At 32.3% G+C, this 24,920-nt stretch overlaps 1 protein-coding gene and 1 long non-coding RNA gene across 4 annotated transcripts in view; one reads left to right on the forward strand and one right to left on the reverse strand.

The window, feature by feature from the left end:
* Positions 1-24,920, reverse strand: part of LOC118200062 (ABC transporter G family member 20-like) — a 204,062-nt gene that overhangs the window by 146,613 nt on the left and 32,529 nt on the right. For both annotated transcript variants that reach the window (XM_035371986.2, XM_035371985.2), the window contains exon 2: positions 13,816-13,975. In XM_035371986.2, coding sequence (XP_035227877.1) covers positions 13,816-13,975 — 160 coding nt within the window. The remainder of the gene's footprint in view (positions 1-13,815; positions 13,976-24,920) is intronic.
* LOC118200065 (uncharacterized) overlaps positions 1-24,920 on the forward strand; it is a 418,146-nt gene that overhangs the window by 34,099 nt on the left and 359,127 nt on the right. The gene's annotated exons all lie outside the window — the stretch shown is intronic.

Genomic DNA, 24,920 nt, shown 5'->3' on the forward strand with positions numbered 1-24,920 from the left:
TCTATCATTAATTTTCTTAGGGCAAGTGCTTTATTACCCCCAGAGGTTAGTCTCTTACTAATGCTACTCTGTATTTTGAATTTAGCAATAAAAACATAGCGAGATTCCTATGTATCGTACATTTTCATTCATTTTGTAGCGTTGCGCGCCTCCAACTTGCACGCAACCAAGAGGTGACTGTTGAAACTGGATAAATGACAGAGTCTTGTTAAGGGTTTAAGTCCCTTTTTATTCAACGTAATAAATTACAAGTGCATGCTCTTGACGCTCATAAACTACGCCAACTCGGCGGTAAAATAAAAATAATAACCTGAAAAGAAACTAAAGACAAGACTCTAACTACGAGGCTCTCTAAAAGTAACTAACCTCACCGCGTTTTACAATACCGCTGCTAATTCAGCAAACTTGAAGATCACGTTGAACGATTAACAATACTTCCAGGCAAGCACACCGGCCGAAACGCGGGGTTCTTCAATTTCTCGCTAACTACCTCCGTGCTCGTGAAGTAAGAACAGCACACCTCGAACTCGTTTCCTTTCTATTTTACTCAGAATACTTCCGCTGATAATTTGAATCCTTGCGCGTTCTACTAAAATTTACATACTCTGGCATTGGCAGTTCCAGGGGAAAGTAAGGCTTGACAGGAAAGATAGTTTAAACTTAAAATAAATGTTAGTTAAAATAAATATAAACCCTACAATTTCATAAAAATTAATAATTCGTTACACAGTGTAAGTATTATAATTTAGGTCGCCTTAAAAGTACTTTCAAATAAACTGCCTACACATTCATTTTTAAAGGTCATGCTACCTAGACGCGTAGAGAAAGCTTGCTAAGATTATTCGAGAGTTTTTAATTTTCAATTTTAGTGTTATAATCATTTTTCTCATATTACGTTTATTCAGCATTTTAATCTGATGATTATACTGATTAAGTATTATCTCTTAGAACTTTCTTATTCAGTTTACTTCTGCACACGTTTCTATAAGAATTTTATTTTTTTATTGAACGTAACTTGTTAAGAGTTAACAGGATCAAGCATGATGTGTATATTGATAGAGAAAGTGCAGAAAATGCTAATCATTATTTGAATCCATTTTAAGAAAGGTCTAAGAGAAATGAATAAGAAGAGACTATGAAACGTTTAAGAGAAAATGTTTAATTATACTGACTAAGTATTATCTGTTAGACCTTTCTTATTCAGTTTTCTTCTGCACACTTTTCTATAAGAATTTTATTTTTTTTTATTGAACGTAAGTGTTTAAGAGTTAACAGGGTCAAGAATGATGTGTATATTGACAGAGAAAGTGAAGAAAAAGCTAATCATTATTTGAATCCATTTTTGTGGATTAAAGACGCAAAACAAAGATGGAAACTTAAAAAAATGACCTCATTTTAAAATGTTAAAATTAGTTTATTGGGGAAAAATGAAGTACAGTAAGACCCCGCTTAACGCGGGGAATAAGTTCCATCAAAGTAGAGCGTAATACGAAACAGCGCTAAACGAGGCTATCTTAACATGTAAATAATGGGGTTAGGGGAAGATGGATAGAAAATTGGTTAGGTATTAAATTTAATAACGTTTTTTAATAAAAATAAAACCAAATATTTATTTCTTACAAAAATAAAAACAATATAAACGAATATACTTATAAAAAACAAATAAAATTTTCAGTCAGTCAGATCATTCAGTCTATTCTGTGTTTCCAATTTTCTGCTTTTTTGTCAAGAAGGCATCTAATGTTGAATCTAATGAAGTTGTCAAATTCAACGCAGCACTGATTTGAGATTGACGTTCACCAGAATCTAATCTTCTAATCACATGCATTTTAATTTCCAGTGAAATGCTTTTTCTGGTTGCTTTCTTTTCTTATTTTTTATTATCACCCATGATAAAAACTAAAGATCATAATATTTGTCACTGTATTAATCGTTATAGTATTATATAAATTTATACTTACAATAATGTCAACAAATGTTTCAAATGATAAAAATGCGTCCGGACAGCACCGCACCAAACAAGAAACACAACTACACTGTTTCGGATATGTTATTTGGAAACCTAGCGCTGTGCACAATTTCAGGGAATCCCCATAGTGCTGCGAGCAATTTCGGGGAATCCCCGAGTTGAAATAAAAGAGCGCTAAACCGAAACAGCGTTAAGCGGGGTCTTACTGTAATAATCTAAGCATTCAATGTGAAACTTTAAATCAGTATGTCTCAAATTAATGCGAGCTCATAGAACTATTTCGAAAGGTTTGAGAGTTTCTTACACTACGGGATATTTTATTTAAACAATACAGCATTTTCATCGAAATTTGGGACGTGGTTTTACTATATAAGGTTACCAATGATTATTTTCCTAAAACCTTTTGAAATTGTAATCTGCTTCTTTAAATATAAGGCATAATCAGAATGATTTCATTTGAAGACAGCACTGTTTGATAATTTCTTTATATTAAGAAGAAATCACCAGCTAACATTTATGGAGTCATTAAGATTTTCCAGAAACTCGAAAAGCCAGCTATTGGTGTTGCTATTGTTACCAATTTTCCCTGTGTGACTAAGGTCAGAATAAGTCCAAGTCCAGGACATTTATCGTGACAAGAAGTCACATGTGCCTGTCATTGGCAACAGCCTTAAGCATCATACAGGTGACAGCCCGATTTCAACTCAGTTCTGCCCCTCAATTTTGAGGGAAAGCACCCCGATGAGGCAAGGCCATCTTGACAGGAGATCTCTCCTATCAAGATGACCTTGGATGAGGGAAGGGTCCGAGGTTCCCACCTCTCTTTCCCACCACAACCTCTCGAGAGGACTTTCGACTCACCGCATATTTAAGAATGCCCCCTGCCATACAGACACTATACAAATATCCATTTCTTCTTTCTCCGGGTTTACCGCCATGGAGGTAGGAAAGGAAGGAGGGGCCAGTCCGCACTAGAAGTGAAGCACTACTTTGAAGCTTGGGTCACCAGATGGGGTGTTCTTTGTTTACATTCAGAAGCTCGCTTGACACGGTTCTGATAGTATTTCGACACACGACAGTTCCATACGAATCGAAAAAGGGACACTTTCGCATGAAAGAAACATTCATAGTGTGATGGATAATAGCAATTTGTATAGTTTAGTGACATTTACGCAAAAATCACATCTTGGTTATATTTCGATAACTAACAACAGCCCGATTTTGATTATGAATTTGTTTTATAAAATTCTAAGCTGTTGAACTACAAAAATATAGATTTTAAGAAAAATGTTATGCTTAAAAGAATGAAAAATACCTTACGGTACATTTAAAATTGTAAACGTCTTTCGATACCCTTGATAGAGTATTCGCTACTTTTATTTTATTTTCCAAACGCCGAAATGTTTTAAATAAAACAAATTTTTTTCACATCCATATATTATTGTTGCATATTATTGCAAAAAGCATGTATCTGCCTTTGACAGAATACATAAATATTCATTAAATTATTTATAAATGTATTTGAAATGAAGAATTTATTCACTTATAAACAACTGTGAAAGTACTGTGAAGAAATCTAATGATTAAATGTATCTAATTTATAATGATTATAAATGTTATCTAAATATATAATAACCTTAATATTGAATTGTAAACATAAATTGAAATCCTGTTGACAAATACGTTATAAAACTATTTAAGCAAGAATTGTTCGTATTGGAAAGCAATCTGTTAAAAGGTATTGTAAAGCAAATACTATGAGATGCGCACTTAAGAACGTAATAAAGAGTTTTGGAATATGTATTGTTGAAATGAAGGGTAAAAAAAATCTGATAAGTATAATTAAAAGAATTATTCCCCTTACATTTAATAATAACTCAGTTACAAGTTTTAAATAATACTTAAAAAAAAAAAAAAAAAAAAACTTATTTTATTCCCTTTCAGAAATGTTCAGAGAAAGTCAAGTACTATTTAAAGTATTTCGCTAATTCCTAATAATTCTCTAATTTAAAATGAACTGAATAGAGCATTCATTATAAATTGACTTGCATTTTTCGATTTAAAAGATGCCTCAGAAGCCAAAAAATCATGTCATATTTAAGAAAGTATTTTAGGAAGAAGCTCTATATATAGAAAAGAAATAATGCATAATTTTAATATTAACAATACAATAAACTTTGATCTTAATTTTTTTTTGTACCTTAACCGAATAAAATCGAATTACCTTAATTTTTTTTCTAATGTAATTAACGAAAACTTGTGAAAATATTTCATTCAAATTAAACCATTCTGAGAAAACTGTCCTGTGAAAAGTATAGCATTTAATTCCGTTCAGAATGGAATGTTGTTTAAAAATAGGTTGTTTTCATATACTTAGGACTCTGAAGTGTTGTAGAAAAAGAAAATATATACATTTATATGTATATTTACGACGTAATTACAAAATATTTACATCCGAACGCATCAAATCCCATTGAACTCAATGGTAAATGACCCAATGTTTTGGTCACCACGTAGGGATCGCCGGTGCTTCAGAGCAGGGTACGGGAGAACTTGTTTAGGGCAACTCCATCTTACTTCCTACCTCATGGAGGTAGGAAAGAGAGGAGGGGCCATTCCGCGCTAGAAGTGAAGCACTGCTTTGAAGCTTGGGTCACCAGACGGGGTGTTCTTTGTTTACATTCAGAAGCTCGCTTGACAAGATTCTGATAGTATTTCGACACACGACAGTTCCATAGACATCGAAAAAGGGACACTCTCGCATGAAAGAAACATTCATAGTGTGATGGATAATAGCAATTTGTACAGTTTACTGACATTTACGCAAAAATCACATCTTGGTTATTTTTCGATAACTAACAACAGCGATTTTGATTATGAATTTGTTTTATAAAATTCTAAGCTGTTGCACTACAAAAAATATAGATTTTAAGAAAATTGCTAAAAGAGATCTGCCAAAATTTATTTTCTAGAAGATTTGAAAAGTTTGAAACTTGATGGCTAAATATAAATATAAAATTACGTATGTTAAAATATTTGTAATTAGGCACATAGGTCAGATTAAGTTTTTATTAAATAGAGTAACGCATGCAAGGGCTATCTGCCTAAAGAGAGAGATGCAATCGTGGAGGAATTTTGAAGAAAAACTGACCTTTGATTGGGCATTAAAAATAATACTTATAATTTTCATTCAAATTATATTCATATATATTTTTTATGTAAAACTTTCGGATGTATGCTAAATTAGTGTAAATTACTTTACACGAAAAGTATAGTGAATGCACAGAAATTAAAGATTTGCACATGCCGGAAATGATAAATAGGAAATATGTATGGGTATTTATGCATGTGCTTGCAAAAAGCATGTATCTGCCTTTGACAAAATACTTAAATATTCATTAAATTATTTATAAATGTATTTGAAATGAAGAATTTATTCACTTATAAACAACTGTGAAAGTACTGTGACTTTCACAGATTCCTAATAATTCTCCAATTTAAAATGAACCGAATAGAGCATTAATTATAAATTGACTTACATTTTTCGATTTAAAAGAAGCCAAAAAATCATGTCATATTTAAGAAAGTATTTTAGGAAGAAGCTCTATAAATAGAAAAGAAATAATGCATAATTTTAATATTAATAATACAATAAACTTTGATCTTAATTTTTGTACCTTAACCGAATAAAATCGAATTACCTTAATTTTTTTTCTAATGTAATTAACGAAAACTTGTGAAAATATTTCATTCAAATTAAACCATTCTGAGAAAACTGTCCTGTGAAAAGTATAGCATTTAATTCCGTTCAGAATGAAATGTTGTTTAAAAATATGTTGTTTTCACATACTTAGGACTCTGAAGTGTTGTAGAAAAAGAAAATATATACATTTATATGTATATTTACGACGTAATTACAAAATATTTACACCCGAACGCGTCAAATCCCATAGAACTCAATGGTAAATGACCCAATGTTTTGGTCACCACGTAGGGATCGCCGGTGCTTCAGAGCAGGGTACGGGAGAAACTTGTTTAGGGCGACTCCTTCTTACTTCCTACCTCCATGGAGGCAAGACCATCTTGATATGAGATCTCTCCCATCAAGATGGCCTTGGATGAGGGAAGGGTCCGAGTTTCCCACCTCTCTTTCCCACAAGAACCTCTCGAGAGGACTTTCGACTCACCGCATATTTAAGAATGCCCCCTGCCATATAGACACTATACAGTTACAAACATCCATTTCTTTCTCCGGTTTTACCGCATATTTAAGAATGCCCCCCTGCCGCACAGACACTATACAGTTACAAACAAACATTTCTTTCTCCGGGTTCGAAAGCCGAGAGTAAGCGAGGCACCCAGCCTCGCTAACTACTATCCCGGTTGAGCGGCAAGTCAGTTGTGCTTTAGACGATATCTGAACTTTAGATCTTCCATTCCATTCCATTCCATTCCATTATCGTCACCACATTTTTAGTTCAGATACTTGAGAGATATTAGATTATTTTTCAGATCAACAAGCACTGAAAACCAGCTGTCTTTCTCCGGGATGCGTAATGGCAGACCGCATATTGAATTGGTAGTGTTAAGCGAATTTCGCTTACTGCGCATGCTTGATGGTGTACATTTGACGCGGGGAGAAATATTGGCGAGTAAGCAACCCCACATTAGCTTATTCGTGATGTCCGTTGCTGTCCAGTCTGGTTCAGTAATGTTTACAATTGCAATATTATGAAACTTTGTTTACTCGTTATTTTAACGTCCTTACTGAGTAAATTTGCTTTTTTTTATTAATATATGTTTCATTTTAATTTAGGCTAATTTTCTGATAACGGTGCATTTAATATTTGTTAACATATGTTCGTAATAATTCGTTATTTAGATTTAATTTGTTTACATGTTATAATTCAGTAATGTAAACTGGATTTTCTCTCCTAGTTTGGTAATGTATGTTGGCGGGTTTTTTTTTTTTTTTTTTTCCTTATTTCAAAGAATTAAGTAAACAGCATTAAGTAACTGTAAAATTCTTCAGTGTTATTTACAAACACTTGCTATATTCCTCTGAAGGAAACAAATCATTCCTTAAAACTTTTTTCTTAATGTTACAATATATAGAAATTTAGGAAATGTAAAAAACATACATACTGTGACATAGTACATAAACATACTTGTATTTATAACATACCAAATTTACTGAAATGGGAAAATACATACCTGAAAGCAATCTTGCAATAGCAATTGGTTTGGAGCGCTATCCACTGGGGCACTTGTATTTACGCTGATTTCCTTTACCCATTTTTTGCACTCTTCAATCGAATTCATACTTGATCGTATCATTCAACTTTCCAGTTGTTCGAGCAGTACAGGAAAAAATCGTATTTTAACACAGTAATTACTTTACATTTACATTATACTCTACGAAGATTTAAACGCTAGATTTGTTTACAATCAGATGGCGGTACATTTACCGTATACGGTATTTATCTTCTTTTCAAAACGCGCCAACATAATAATTACGCCAACTTTTTTTCTGGGCATGCGCAGTATGCGACATTCGTTTAACACTGTTCAACTCAATGTGCGGTCTGCCATTACGCCTCCGGAATTGGGACTGCGGATCTTCTCATTGCTAATAGAATGCGTTACCACTTATACCATAGGAGAACATACGATGAATGCAATAACTATTAAGCAATGTTAAGAAATCTTGCTATTGATGAGTTAAATATATACCGGTACATAGACGATAGATACATGGAAGAAACACATTGTTTATTTCATACATACAACTCGAACGCCACGTTATGCCAGCTCACCTCAGTCACGGTACATACTATCATACAATCGACCTGATCACCATACAGCTCACCCGAAAATTTTAGATTTCACAATGCACTAAAAATAACCCAAATCATTTTTAAAACCTGGAATAACCTGGAAAACCCAAATTATTTTTAAAACAGCTTTAAATTTTCGTTAATTGCATCGAAGGCCAATAGTCACAACTTGCGTTTAATACTGAAAGGATGGATATCTAAGAAACACGAATCTCTTAAACATTAAAATATATATCTTAGAATTTATCACGGTTAGTTAGCATTTTTCTTTCATTCACAAGTTTCTTTTAATTGCTTTTCAGATTATTTTCTGTTTAAACTTTCCATTTTCCAGTTGGACAACTCATTTTGAATGCATGCACTGGTCTTACTTGGCTATACTCCAAGCTTTAAATTAGAACGCTGATTATCTGCTATTCAGTGGTAATTGATTAGATTAATCTTGCATCCTTTGCTGAGGTCTTACATAGTACTTACTTCGTAGTTTCGTATCGAGAGTTTCTTCACAAATGAGGTTAAAAGTATTTCAAATTAGAAAAATTAATTTTTCAGATCCGCGCTGATCATAAAAAAATTCTACAGGTTTCGAAGGTTGATCTGACGATACTTTTATTTTTTTCAAGAATTAGCAGTTTCCTCTTGAATAACTTTAAAACAGGAGAATATGAACATGCTATGGCTTAACTGTACATTTTGCAAATCGAATTTTACAATTTATTATTGTCATTCATTAGAAAGCAAAGGCAATCTAAAATTTGAATTTAATTTTAAAGTTTAAATAAACATACTTATCATATATTTATTACAAAAATGATCAGGTATTTGGGCATAATTTAATATGGAGTATATATTCATTCCGTGACTTTAGAACCAAGTGACTTTTACTAAACATATTATTCAAAAGACTTCATTTAAGAGATAAGATGAAAATTTAACAATCTAAGCATTCAGATTCCATATTAATTTCAGAAAACACCCAAACACAGATATTACTGAAATCTTAAATGTCCCGCAAGTCTATAACAGAATAAAAACGAATTTTCACAACACTTCCTTTACTTCCTTGCACGAAGAAAAGTAAGTGTTGGTTGTGATCGCGAAAAATTTCGGGTATTATAGTTCAACGAAAATACCCATTTTGACCGCTCTTGAATCCAAGTCAACGACGAACAGAATGCGGACAAATAAAGGACATTTTTTCAAAAACGGATTGTAAAATGGATATAGAAGATATTTTTTTTCGTTACGTCTGAACGTACGTATGTACGTATCTCGCATAACTCAAAAACGAATAGCTTCAAAACGTTCAAAATTTTGTGTATAGGACTACTATAGTATGTAACTATGCATATCCCTTTTTTGTTGCAATCGGCCGCACCAAACTATATGACTACCGTATTTGACGGCATATAAGACGCACTGGCATATAAGACGCACCCTTATTTAGAAGGCCACACACAAGTAAAAAAAGTTTCAATAGTCCAATAACTTAAAATGTGGTTTCTTTTAGTTCTCATGTTTCGTAAAAGCCAAATAAACAATCATTGTAACCGAACATATTTTTATTAAGAAAAATTAACAAACGGCAAGCTATTTTGAACATGATATGTAAATTTCAACAATGAAAAAATGAATGAACGGCAAGAAATCAAACATAATACAAAATAAAGCAGAAACAACAGAAAACACAGATTCAAAGAAAACGTTGCCTATCATGAAATTAGACTTTAATCACCATCAAAACCATAAAAATCCTTTTCAGTATCATCATCATCGAAAACGAGAATATCGTCATCATTACTGTTTCCGTCATCGCTAGTATCACCTTCTTCGAATAATGCGTCGTCTTCTGTTCCGTCAAGAGTATTACTGATTCCGCACTTCTTAAAGGACTTAACAATTACTTCAGCCTTTTACGTCCTCCCAAGATCTTTTTACTCACTCGCACGCTTGTGAAATAGAGGGCCGCTTCATTCTGCCTGAGGGCGTGATGTGGCTCTTCTATCCACTTGTTCCATCGTTCTCGCACTTTTTCCTTAAATGGTTTATTCACCGATACATCTAACGGCTGCAATTGGCTAGTCAGTTCACCAGGAATGACAACTATCTGGGTTTTTAATTCTCTCGCTTTATTCTTTATGGTTTCAGTTCTATGGAAGCTAAACTGATCCAAAACCACAAGAGAGGGTTTTCTTAAGAGTCCACCAGGTCGCCTCGTCCATACGTTCTGTACCCACAGTTTCATTCCAGCTTCGTCCATCCAGCCTTTCGGATGAACATGAAACTTCCAACACCCGTTGGAAGTTTTTCTTTCGGATGAGTTTTTCTTTTGAATATGAAGAACGGCGGTAGTTTTGTGCCATCAGCACAACATGTTAGAACTACCGTATATCGGTTTTTTTTCATGATTTATGGTTCTTATGGTTATTGATTTAGACCCTTTAATAATCACAGTCTTGTTGGATGCTACATCAAATGTGAGTGGAATTTCATCCATATTTCCTATTTGACCGAGCTCAAAAGTTTTCTTGTGTGCATTTATAACAAACCTATGAAATGCTAGTATTTTTTCTTCATAATCTGCTGGCATTTTCTGTACAATAGTTGTTTTTGTGCGCATTGATAAGCCTTGCCTTTTCATGAACCTGTAGCACCAGCCCTCAGACCCTGAAAAGTTCTGATTCCCATGTTTTTCTGCAAATTCTTTGGCCTCATTAATTATCATTTTAGTTGAAACACTTATCCCAGATTTCCTCTTATCTATCACCCACATTTTTACGGCATTTTCAAGTTAAAGCCAAGATGAAGCTGGGCGTCGAAGGTTATGTTTTTGTTTTTTAGCAGTCTTCTTGGTAGTTCGGTCCGAGGTTCGAATCCCGCGAACGTGCTGGCTGCATGGGTGTTTTCGTGGTTTTCCGCATGTGTGACGTCTATACGAGCCAGTTTTCCTTAGAAAGTCCTCCACGAAGGCATCCCTCCCCTTAGGCAGATAGCCCTAGTGTGCTTTGCCATAATTAAATACACCACACCACACCACACCACTTAGCAGTCTTCAGTTGATCTTTCTGCAGTCGCCAAGTACGTATCATTTTTTCGGTAGGTGGTGGACCGAAATGCCTTGTTGCTGTTCTGTTTCCATGCACTTTGGCGTAGTTTAACACTCCTAGTTTATACTGAATTGTATAGCTTAATCTCTTGTTTCCTGTAGTCATATTTTCCAGGGTATTTTTTTAAAACTAATAGTTTTAAGCACCGATACCGACACGTTTATACAGAGTGGCACCGATATCGACACGTGTGTCGGCTGAGTCAAAGAAAGTCTATGCAAAGAAGGAAAGGTTCCATAGACGTAATGTGAACGTCGAAACTGTTGGAACTTCGACATCAGCTTCGAGCTTTGGCGCTTTTTGGCGACAGATATTTCACGCATGCGCAACATAATTATGGCAGATGTAGAAAACGTTAAGTGTGTCTAGACCTTTATCCTGGCTAAAAAAAGCATTCAGTGTTGAAAGTTAACCCGTGTCCTTCACGTATAAGACGCAGGTAACTTTTTTGAGACCAAATTTAGGAAAAAAAGTGCGTCTTATATGCCTTCAAATGCGGTATATATATATCTATCTATACATCTATATATATCTATAGCTATATGTTAGGTGATAATATAATGAATATTTCTTTAGTATATTTACTAAAGTAATATTGATTAAATTATGTCCTAATATAAAGTTAGTAGAATGTATCTAAATGAAGTAACCCAGAAGTATGAAGTTTAATCCCGAAAATAATAGAAATTTAAATTTTTAAAAAGAATATTAATAAGCAAGTAATAATCGTCATTGATCGGAAATTGGTTGACTTTTCAAAGGGAACAAACCAACTCCCGTTCAATTAACAATAATTAATAAATGCGAAGGTATTTAGTCTTTTATTTAAGTGTTTAGAACTGTTTAAGTGGAACTAAGCCTAACAAAGCCTCCATTTGTTTACATTGAAACTCTCAGCAGAATAGTGAATTAAGTCAGTTTGTGCACCAAATTCAGTGTCTTTTTGCTGAGTGGGAGCAAACATTAACTTTCAGTTTTGTGAGCCAAAAAATTTATCTTTCTGCCCACATGTCCGAATTGCTTGTTTCTGCGTAGAAACTCTAATTTTAATTAAAATTTTTTTAACTGTATTTTTTTAATGAGGATGTTTTGCGCTTTTATTCATTTTTGCCTTGCCGAAGTGTAATCTGAATTAATTGAATGGGGAACATATATCGAGAAAATAAGTTTAAATGAATGTGTATAAATTAATAAGTTGTACAAGGAAGTCATGAGTGTCGACATCTGACTTTTTGTATAGTAAGAATTATACATTTTTTTTAAATACGCATATATACGTAAACAAATATAAAGAAAAAGTGGTTCTTATAATCTTTATAATAACAAACAATCTATTTTACGATATATCAACTAAACAAGAATAATAAAGATTCAAAATTTTAGGAACCGAAATTTCTGTAAATGAAAATAGAAGGAAAGTCCTCCAAACTTTAATTGCACTTTTTAAATAAAAATAATACTCACTCTTGCCGTCTAAGAAAGCCGAAATATATGCTGTTCAATTAAACTTTAGAAAGTAAATTATACGTTGGAAATTTTTAAAAATTTTTTTATGCATATGATAATGTGCGTGCAGGAGAATTAAAAAGAAATTCTATAGCCTGCATAATAACATATACCTTAAGTGTCTGTTATTTATTATAATAATTTGAGATTTTGTTAATAAAATAAATAGCCTTTCAAAATGTCAAACATACTGTTTTTTTACTGAAAATTAAATCCTAGCATGGAAATGATTTTCTTTCTTTCCTCCAAGTGATTTTCTCTTTTGGCTTGAGTGAGTGATTCAAGTACTACTTACGTGATCCAAGTGATTCAAGTACTACTTACGTAGTTACAGTGACGACGATGATTTTAGGATTCCATTCAGGTATAGTTTGAAAACACGGTTTTTCCACTGGGAATCCGACGCTGAAAGTATCTCTTTCGCAAGTGCATTGACGTGAAGGAGAATTAAGTAGAAAGCGAAGAAAATAGCATTGTTCATTGAAAACAACAATTACCCTGTAGGGTTTATATTTATTTTAACTAACATTTATTTTAAGCTATCTTTCCTGTCAAGCCTTTATTTTCCCCTGGAATTGCCAATGCCAGAGTATGTAAATTTTAGTAGAACGCGTACAGTATTCAAATCTTTAGCAGAAGTAATTTGAGTTAAATAGAGGGGAAACGAGTTTGTAGGTGTGCTTTCTTGATTCACGAGCGTGAAGGTTGCTAGGTAGAACGCTCAGAGGATTCACGAAGTGTCTCGAAAAAGCGAAGTTCCGCTGGGAACATAAGATTACAAAGACAAGTCTATTTAACATTGAGGTAAATGGCTATCTAACCAAATTGATGACATAGCGCCAAACTGACGATGATTTTGGTAACTAACTTTTGTCGCCAAATTTGGCGAGAAATCACCAGATATTACTAGATTTGGCCGACCATTCAGCGACATTTTCATCTGGTACTGATATCTGCAATTGGTATTGTAATTGAATAACTGTAACTGATCCCTATACGTAACTGTAACCCTACTTGGCTCTTATATGCAACTTTAACCGTCTCGACGACTGAGGGAATACTGTATAAGACCGGAAAGAGCATCAATTCTCAGAGTTGAGTTCAGAGTTCAGAGCTCATAGTTCAGAGTTGAGTTGGAAGTATTGAAAAATCTCCGTGCGATCTTCGCTCTTTAGAATGCGTTGTATTTAGCATTCTTAGTAGTTTGAAGTAGTAATTACTCACTGTGCTTTCATACTGAAAAGAGATGTATGAGTACTTTTGTGAAAGGTTCCAGAACTGTAAAGAGTTTCTTTTGGAAAAATAAATTTTATAAAGCCATGTATTCAATCCATTTCTAATCAATATGAACATAGCAATATATTCTTCATACAATTATAAAACAAATTCTTCATACCTGAGGCATGAACCCTACTCCAGGGCCAGGGACACAAAATCCTTTCTGCCCAGGAACTTTGCCATAGATTTTGATAATCCCACTGCTCGGCTTGTATCGTCCAACGATGCATCGTAAAAGAGTAGTTTTGCCGCAACCACTGGGTCCTAAAAGACCGTATCTGAGAAGAAAAAAAAAAAAGTATTATTTAATTTCTATTATTACGATGAATTAATTTAACTACATAGAATTACGAAAAAATTTTGTTTTTAAAAGTAGCATAATACACATATATAAACTATGGTTTTCCTTTTTCCTATGCCAAGAAAAAGAAAAAAGTTAAAAATCAGTACAAGAAAATTCTGTTGGTCCTAATCTAGAATATATTAAATGGCGCAAAGATTCATGTCCTGGCATTTTTAAATTTAAATAAATCGAATTTACAAAATTTACGAAATCTAAATTTTTATACGTTACTGTAGTCCTATATTTATATTTGGAAGACGTGTCATACTTCTCACAAAATATAAAACACCAAAACTTTGATTCACGGGTGAGAACTATTGACAAAGATGTTTATTCAAAATTTGAGAATTTTTTACTTCATTCTTCAATTTAATTTGGAGGGAGAAATCGGCTAACAAATAAATTCGAATAATTCGAGGTTGATTTTTTCCACTTAAATACTACCCAAGGATACTCTTTCGTGATTTATTATGTGCTTAATTTATAATTTTGTTACATTTCGTATGCCGAAAGAATTTTCGCACAAATAGTTTAAAAGTTTTCTATTATACTCGAAGTCTAAAAGTTTGTTATTCATATTTTTATTATGTTTTATAACTTTAAAACCATAATCTGGTAATTATAGAAAAAAATCATTAAGCTACAAATATTTGTCATTTTTAATTAATGCGATTAATCTTACCAGTTGGATACGTGCCAGCACTGAAGTCTGTCAGTGTTTTCTAGAAAAAAGATTTTTTGAATAGCATTTGCACTTTGAAAAAAAAAATACATTGATCAACGTTTTTTAGAATAATCCCCATAGAAATGTCCAGCATTTAATTTCTTAAATTCAGAATCCTTTCCTAAATTTATTTTATCTTCTCTTTCATACAAATGCAAACATTTCATTTTCAGTTTGAGTACGGTTCTGAAATATAACCTCCAAATTTAGAATGAAATATCTCGGTAAGTTTTTATCATATGCGAGTAAAACATTTTGTGTTTTATCTTTTATAATGAATAAAAAATTTTTCTAAGGATGAGTATAGGGACCGGAGCAATGTATAAAATATTAGATTTCGTAATTTAAAATATAAAATTAATATTCTTAATGGACAACATGAATCTTACATATTTTTGTCACTGGAAGAACACTCGTGTCCAAAATTAAGAGCATTTGCCTATTATGTCGGATTTCTGAAAAACTAATGGACTGATTTTAATGAAATTTCGTATGAATATATATTTATAAGAAAGAATTGTTACTACCTTTAGGATTTTTAATTTAATTTAATTTAATTTTTAATATTAATGTTTACAAAAATTTTTTTTTACTATAACAAAGATAGCAGCTTGACACTCAACTTTACCTACATAAGCGCCATCTATATAATTTGAAGAACACACTTACTTCTCTTTCACAACACTTTTGCAGACCCCAACACTCATATAGTAGGTAAGTTAGAATTAAAACTTACTATTTACTTGCTTTAAGTATTTTTCAAAAAATTTTTTATGTAGTATCTAAGTATTTTCTAAATATGAAATTATATTTTTAAATATATATTTGTTTTTTAAAAATTGTGAATTAGTTCTTTTTGTTTCTTATTGGTTTATATGGATTATGTATAGTTCTTTAATAGTTTCTTTTTATTGATATGCATATTCGTGTAGGGGAAGTTTCTGTAGACAAGGATTTCTAAAATACATTGGTTTCTAGATTTTTTTATTGTTTTTTAAAAAATTAATTTTTTAAAAATTTAATTTTTTAAGAAAAAGTTTAATTCTTGACTTTACTTGCTTGTTACTCAAAAGACTTTCCTTTTTGAACTTTAATTCTTAAAAGTTAATACTTAAATGTTAATTTCTAAGGGTACCACTTTATTGGAATTACTTTTGGTTTTGACTTTTACCCTTGCCTGCATGAATGACGAAACACGAATTGAATGATTGGAGAGTTAGGTTTGGAGGCAACTTCCCCTTGATAAGTCTGTCTCCTGCCTACTCTATGGTCATTCACATATGCATTTTAAAAAAAAAATTGTTTAATTTAATTTTAATTTATTAAATTAGTAGATTTAATCTCATGGATAGATTTGCTTATGCTTCTGAATTTAAATGATATTGTAGATTAGTTCGAGAATTAAATCTTTTTACATGTTTGCACATTTTTTTTTAACTATTTTAAATTATTTTGGCTTTTTTCCTTTTTTTAGAATTAAATTTTTTTACTTTTATACGTATTTGTTAAGAATTTAAATTTGTTTAAATTTATATTTATAAGAAAGAGATGTTCCATTAAAAAATCATTTCATGTGCCTTATGATTACCAAAAAAGCTCATAGTGCAGAGATGTCCAAAATCCACGTTATGATATCGAGCTGAAAATGAGTCTACTATGGGGTACGGACAAATCAGGCAACGTAACGGCATACTGGACAGGATGGAGTTGAGCAGGCCTTGTGACAGTCCATCCTACTCCTGCGAGAAGGTAGTTTTCAACTCTGGGATGGTTCTTAGAGGGGGATGGTGAAATAAAATTGCCCTTTCAAGAGCGTCCACACATGCTACACATGGTCACACTTGGTCCACACATGGTCAGGAGATCTCGCTGGCTAGTTCATGCGGGGAATATCCTCACTTACCAGTTAATCCTCGACCAGCTGAGCCCTATGTGGATGAGCGTAGTCTTGCATTAACAGGAATCCAGGATCAATTGCGCCGCTGAAAAACTGAACATAGAGCTCTGAGATCCCTCTACACCTCATAGAAGTGCAGGAGATTTTGTCAGACATACGCAGGGATTGTGTGGCCGTCCAAAATATTGCCTGCCAAAGCAATTACACTTCCACCATCATAATGATCTTTTTTACTGATGACAGAAGGATGATATCGTGTTCCAGGCTGCTTCCTCCAGATAATGGTACGCTGAGAGAATTAAGATCCTAGATGAATCTCGACTCATTTGTAAAAAACAGGATTGTCGACTGCAGCCTTATCCGAGCATGTTGAATGCGTTTTCTTGTATGCCACAGTTACCAGGATGCAAAGGAGCAGTATCTTCTAGCATACAACTCTATCTGGCGATGCCTTCGGGCAACTGTAGGCCATAAAACTCGTATTTCAGCGGCAGCATACTGCTCTCGAGAGAGCTGTAGAGCTATGGAAGTCCTGTATAGCTGCGCTGAGAGTGCCAAATATAGATCTTCATTCGTCATTGGGGGCCCACCAGCGGCCGAGCGGTAAAGTCGCTGAACACTGGTAGTTCGGTTCGAGGTTGGAATCCCGCGAACGGGTTGGCTACATGGGCGTTTTCGTGGTTTTCCCCATGTGTAACGTGTATACGAGCCAGTTTCCCTTAGAAAGTCCTCCACGAACGCATCCTTCCTCTTAGGCAGATAGCCCTCGTGTGCTTTGTCATAATTAAATACACACACACACATTCGTCATTGTAGATCTTGTTAGATTTGGAAGATATTTCCCATCACGTTAATTTTTTATGGGTTTGTATTAATCAATAAAAAATCCTTACTCTAACTAATCATTCAGAATTTCTAAAAGACAGAGCAATTCTTTTGATTTTGAGAAATTTAGCTGCTTGTCCTCAGAAAACTTTAATAACTGATGACAGCAAATGATGCGGAAAAAGAAGAATGCATTTTTGTCATTTTCAAGGAAAACGTAATTTTCGAGGAAACAAACATCCTTTTGACAGATGAGGAATATCCAAGAATAATAATGAATGGGGAAAACGTGCTTAAACGCAGACAACTTTAAAAAGTTTTATTTATTGATAACTTCTCGTTAAAAAAGAAATATTAAGTAGTCATAGAAATAATTTCATGGTAACTGAAGTGTTGAATGTGGTGGTAGAGAAATAATGATATTGTTCTTTCGGAAAAGGAAAGAAATTTTAAAAGCGTAAAAGTGGCCAGTATCTTTTGTAATAATTAATTTAAACCTTGCTTTAATGAAGCAATAATGCTACAGTCCTGAGTAAAGATGTAATGAAATTGCACAATACTTAATAAGTAAAATAGCATAAAGTTCAATATAAAATTCAATCTAAAGCATGTGTACATACAGCATTTTGAAAGAAGAATAAATTTAAATTAGCAGATAATATTTCTCATTTCAAATAATAAGTTAGTTTTAAAAAGCTCATTTTAAATAATAAGTTCATATAATTTAATGCCAGAAGTTTTCATTCCAAAACTTTGCTTTTTTTCAATTCTTTATTTAAATTTTCTAAACGTGTGTAAACAACGTCTGCATTTTTTTAGTAGCTTCAGTTATTTCAATTAATATTTTTAATTTGGGAGGCATGATAAGATAGATGACGGCTTAAGTATAATCTGCACACACACACACACACACAAAAAGAGATAACAAAAAAGTTTGAAAGCTTTCACATTTTACATTACGCCCAAAGGAACTTTTTTAACCTTTTGTATGTTACCTTTATTTATTAAATGTTCTTCGCACTTAAACCATAAAATTCAATTTAACTGCAATATGGCAAAATAATTTTAAAATGAGCATATCTGTAGAAATTCCGATACATAGTCTCGTGCGCTGGAGATAATTTTTTTTTTTCGTACAGTTTTGCCATTGCTCCTTTTTAGATCGTTGAGTTTGTTAATCAAAAATTCATTGAAGTGTTACAAAATATAAATATATAATGTAATCGTAATATTGTCATATGTACCATAATATATAATGTAATATGTAATGTAGTCGTAATAGTGTCATATGTATCATAATATATAACGTAATATGTAATGTAGTCGTAATAGTGTTATATGTATCATAATATATAATGTAATATGTAATGTAATCGTAATAGTGTCATATGTATCATAATATGTAATGTAATATCTAATGTAGTCGTAATAGTGTTATATGTATCATAATATATAATGTAATATGTAATGTAATCGTAATAGTGTCATATGTATCATAATATGTAATGTAATATGTAATGAAGTCGTAATAGTGTTATATGTATCATAATATATAATGTAATATGTAATGTAATCGTAATAGTGTCATATGTATCATAATATGTAATGTAATATGTAATGAAGTCGTAATAGTGTTATATGTATCATAATATATACTGTAATATGTAATGTAATCGTAATAGTGTCATATGTATCATAATATGTAATGTAATATGTAATGTAGTCGTAATAGTGTTATATGTATCATAATATATAATGTAATATGTAATGTAATCGTAATAGTGTCATATGTATCATAATATGTAATGTAATATGTAATGTAGTATGTACTGATTAATGAGCAACATTACAAACAATGCAAAGCCCAACTGAAACAATGTGAATGCAAACTTTATAATAGTATTATGCATAACGATGTAGGCAGTGTATCGAGTAACGGGTACAATTGGCATGGTTCAGATGACAATTCAATATGCATCCAGTGTATAAAGCCTATCATGTAAATAATTTATCCTGTATAATGCAATACCTGTGTATAACTAATTTCCTGTGAATAATCTAACCCGTATCGTGCTAATAACCCCCTATTGCGTATAATGTTCCTATGTATCATTAATTTTCCCGTATATAATGTAATGTGTACCCAGTGTATAAATGATACGTCAAAATAATGCGTATCCTGTGTCTAATGCAAATCCTGTGCAAAATAACCCTTTTATAATGTACCAATATAGGGTTCATTAGAAAAGAATTTTAATGTAATAAGTTGATGTGAAGTTAATGTAATGTTAGGGTAAGGTATTAATTTGATATGTAGAGTATAATGCAATGTGTAAATCATGTATCGTTATATATAATGTAATACGAAATGTAAGATAAAGGTGGACGTGGTGCTGTACTGATTAACCCAAATGGTAAAGGGACAGTGCCCACGTCCTCCGTCGCTTATAGCTTACAAAATATAAAATCAATAATAAAACAAATTTCAAATTCCAAATTAGGGCTTTTATATGCCCATATTCGGTAAAAAATTACGTTATTCAAAATTGGATGGCTCTAGGTACCGTTGTTTTATCAAAGTGCGAGAAACATACACACATGCAGATTTTTCATTAAATATAACACAGGGCAATAATATTTGGTGGCAAGAATTTGAAAAGTGAACCGCAATTTAAAGTTTTCAAGGCAAAATGCCAAAACGAAATTTACAGCCCTTTTGGGCTAACACCCTTTCGGCTAAAAAAAGGGGGGCGGACACTTTTTATCTCCCGTTCTAATGGGTCGATTGATAAGATTTAACTTGCGTTATTCCCGTCTCAAAAGCGCAACTTAGGATATATATATATTACATTTACAAACAGCATTGTTCAAGCGTAGGTATTTTGACAGAAAATCGGTCGGTACTTACGTATTAACGCAACCAGGCCAAAATTCGCATAAATCGCCAAATTTGGCGACGCTACTTACGGCAACCCTACGTGTTATACGTAGATTTTTGTAAAGAAATTATTTTTCTTACTGGTTAGATTAGATTGAATGCCCTGAAATACTTTAACTATGGGTATTTGGGATCTGCCTGCGAGTGAAAAAGATGCTGTTGAATTGTTGCGGGAATATGGAATTATACCGAACGAACGAACTTTTAAAAATCATCTTGACTTATACCGTCATCATCTTGACTCGTACCTTATCGAATTTATATGGCGCCAAGCTCAAGCTGTTAATGGCGAAGACGGTTTTCAATCAGTGCTAAAAGCAATAGCCAAAAGATTTCCGCTGAAAAAAAAATTCTGCAACTTATTCAAATTCGAAACTGGAAGGGTTTAATTGCTATTTTATATTTTAAAACAAAATAATATAAAAAAAACTGCATTAAAAATTATCTCTAATGTATAAATGTACATTTTCTTTCTATTCATACTTTTTTACTCAAACTTACAAATCGCGCCAACCTGGTTGCGATAATAAGTAAGTACCAATCCGTCCTTTTCTGAAATGACATATCTGCATTTTTCCATATTTCTAATCTATGACTCAAATTATGCTAAACTGCCAAGTTTCGTAAAAATTGCATGAATAGTTTTTAAAATATTAGTTCTTAGAATTTGACCATTTCAGTGTTTATCGAATTTAGTATATGCAAGTATTATAATATCTCTTCTTTTATTAAACTTACTTGATTTATTCTTTCACAGTTCGAAACTTAGGTTCAATCCAAATTCACAGATATTTCCTGATTTATTTTTAAAATCGTATTTTGTAGTAATTTTCATAATTTTTTCGAAAAACTGTTTTTTAATTGTAACTTATACAATTCTTACCATCACCTTAAAGTAGATGTATTTTTAGGCATGCCTGCAAAAAATTAGAGATTTTCGTACAAAATTTCTCTCCCTGTATATGTGAATTTACATATTCGCGTATTTTAAAATTTGGCATAGTTGCATAAGCGACAATAACACCAAACGTGGTGTACGCACCTCGTTAAAAATTATTTGAAAGAATGAACGACGCGCCTTTTCTTCTGCTTGTGCACAATGAAAGGGAAAGGGAAATAGGTTACTAAAAATTAAGAATACCGCCAGGTGAATTAATTGTTCATGGCGCAAACTGAAAAAAGGGCGGTTAGATAAATTTTTAAATATCGATAAATTTCTCATCAGATTTTATAAATTTAATATTTTGGCATAATTTGTGTCATAGAATCGAAATACGGAATAAATCGTTTTGTCATTGCAGAAAAAGTTCGATTTTGTGTCGAAATATCTGTTAAAACAATATAATAAATATACTGTATATACTAAGTCGCGCTTTCGAGCCATGAAAAACGCAAATTAAATACCGTCATGAGGTCCAATAGAACGGAAGATATACTAGAAGTCTGTCCCTCCTTTTTTTGAGCACAGTATATCAAAATCCAGGCATTTATAAATACATAAATAATAAGAAATGTTTAAAATTTTTTTCGAATGATTTATAAATTAATTTTAAACTGGTATACAAGTCGACCCTCAAACTTCAGTAACAAAAAATTGGTAAAACGTTTTAGCTAATACACGAAGTCAATTTGATATCTAGTTGTTTAACGCTTCAGTGAGTACTTGACGTTACAAAAATTTTTTAAATAAAGTTTTATATTATTTAAAAAATAAGCAAATTTTCTGTTCAGCCCAGAGGATGAGGGTTTTTGACTTCAACTTGTGTCAAGGAAAATTTATTGCGAAATTACAATACAATAAAACGGTATTTATCCGAATTAATTGGGGCGGAACCATTTCCATTAACACTTTTTATCGGATAACCCACAATCAAGCTTGTTTTTGCGATAAGAGTTTTTATTCATCATGTGTATAAAATATTCAATTTTATACACATGGTTTTCGATAATAATTTTATTCTCGAACATATGTTGCATAAATAAAACTTAAAATTTTCTTGTAATTTTTTTATGATCGCTTAAAATCTCACAAGAAAAATAATATGCATTAAAAATAAAAAAATTACTAATTTTAAAATTAAATTTTTTTAAAACTGTTAATTATGCTATGCAGTTTAAGGTTGAAAAAAATTCATGATAAAAATTAATAACAATACAATTTAAATGCAGTGGTATTAAAAATTGTCATCTAAAAATCACAGTTTGATACCTCGAACAGTTTACCATTGAAGTTTCAAATCCAATTTCCTATTCAATTTTTTTTTTATACTTCAGAAATGAAAAAGACATAAGAATCATAGGATTTGAATGAAAATACAATCTAATCTTGGTATGCAGACTTTAAATCAATTTTTCAAACAATTTTAACTAACTGTTGTGACTGGCTTATTAGTTTAAGAGTTATCTAACGCAAACTGAACGTAAACGTATAAAAGGGAAAATTTCATATTTGAAAAGCTGTTAGAAACGACAAAGCCAAATGGTAGAGCAAAACTAATAACAATAATTCATTATAATTAACTTTCATTATAAGTGTTATTATGCACTTATTTAATAAATAAAGGATTTCAAGACGTTGCTAGATAGTTTATACACGAGGCTAGCAAAAATGGTTTAAGCGACAGCACATTCCATTTTGTCAGGATTCCCAGTCCCTGAACTCAAAAACATTTAAAAAAAAAAAAAAAAAAAAAAAAAAAAAAAACTGTAATTTGGAAATTTTTAGTCTAGTCTAACACTTTTAAAACGCTGTTAAAATTAAAAAAAAAAAAAAAAAAAAAAAAAAAAAAAAAAAAAAAAAAAATGCAAAAAATTAAAAAATATGCAAAACCATTAAAATATTTCTCTTCTTTTTTTTGATAAAAATAGTATCTATTTGCTGTTAAGTCATAAAACTAAATTTTAACAGTTGAGTAAAACTTAACTTAAAACATATTTCAATTTTAAAAGCCTTGTTTCTTCATTTCTTCTTTTAAACGTAAAATTTTATAAACCGAGAAATACCGAAAAGTTTATAAACCGAAAAGTACTAAAATAAATTAATATTTTAACAAAATTTAAAAATAGACTGTATGGAGAGGCTTGCGATTCATTTACTACTGCAAAATTTCATCATATCCGTTAGATATCGTCCACTGTAACACTTGCTGCAAAGTATTGAAGAAGTTAAGGTAAAATGACTTCTTAAATGATTGAAGTACTCTGTACTAAGCAGGGTGCGTTTATAATACTGAAGATAAATGAAAGATCTTATGCATTTGTGACTGGCAGTTATGTCTGTTTATTCCTGAAATGGTTTCATCTTGAAGTTGTATAAAAATTGTTTTCCTTCCTTACCTGCATATGTTCCTCGCATTGTGATAAAACAACGGTACCTAACGCCATCAAATTTTGAAAACGTACGTTTCCACCCGAATGCGGGCCATCTGGAATCCCAAATTTGGAATTTGTTTTTATTATCTATTTCATATGTCGTAAACGCCCACCAGCGGCCGAGCGGTAGAGTCGCTGAACACTGGTAGTTCGGTCCGAGGTTCGAATCCCGCGAACGGGCTGGCTGCATGGGCGTTTTCGTGGTTTTCCCCATGTGTAACGCGTATACGAGCCAGTTTCCCTTAGAAAGTCCTCCACGAAGGCATCCCTCCCCTTAGACAGATAGCCCTCGAGGCTTTGCCATAATTACACACACACATATGTCGTAAACCTTTAACGAATTTTTGATTAACAGACTCAACGATTTTAAGGCGAGCAATGGGAATACTGTACGGGGGGGGATTATCCTCAGCGCCCGAGATTGTGTAACGGAAATTCTTAAAGATATGCTCTTTGAAATATTTAGTTGAACTGAATTTTATGATTTAAGTACGAAGAACATGATATTTAATAAATAAAGATAACCCACAAAACGCCAAAGTAAAGCCCCTTTGGGAGTAATGTAAAATCTGAAAGATTTCATTTTTTTTTTAAAGTATATTCTTTTCTTTTAAATCGAGATATCTGACCCTGAAAGGCTCTATTATGGTTTTTAACTAAGCTCTTTTTTTAAATTCTTACTCCTGTTTCAGCACAACTCTCTCCAAAATTATACAGACACAACGCATATTTAAGAAATTAGCGCTTGTTGATATTTCCTTCCACATCGGGTGTCGCTGTGTTATGTACTAAAAAACAAATGACATAGCAAGGTTTTTCCCGCTGCAAGGTTTTTCCTGCAGTTCCTGAAATAAGTTCTGACCTTGCCCCTTGCCTTCAATGAGACCAATGCGTAGTCAAGGATTTAATACTGTATCTAAGTGAAATGTTATTTCAGACTTACTTGCTGAAAAGTAATTTCATGAGAATTTTTAATTACCTGTCTCTGTACTAATTAAAAAAAAGCATTAAATATATTGAGTTTCTAGTACACATATTAAAAAATGGGGTTTAGTCTACGCAAACTACCGTAAACTTTCTGTTGTTAACACAATTTTCTAGGCCTTGCAAATCATAGAATAATA

This window comes from Stegodyphus dumicola, chromosome 7 (assembly GCF_044657685.1).
Source record: "Stegodyphus dumicola isolate Sdum_Otavi_A_Nest chromosome 7, ASM4465768v1".
NCBI classification, from domain to species: domain Eukaryota; kingdom Metazoa; phylum Arthropoda; class Arachnida; order Araneae; family Eresidae; genus Stegodyphus; species Stegodyphus dumicola.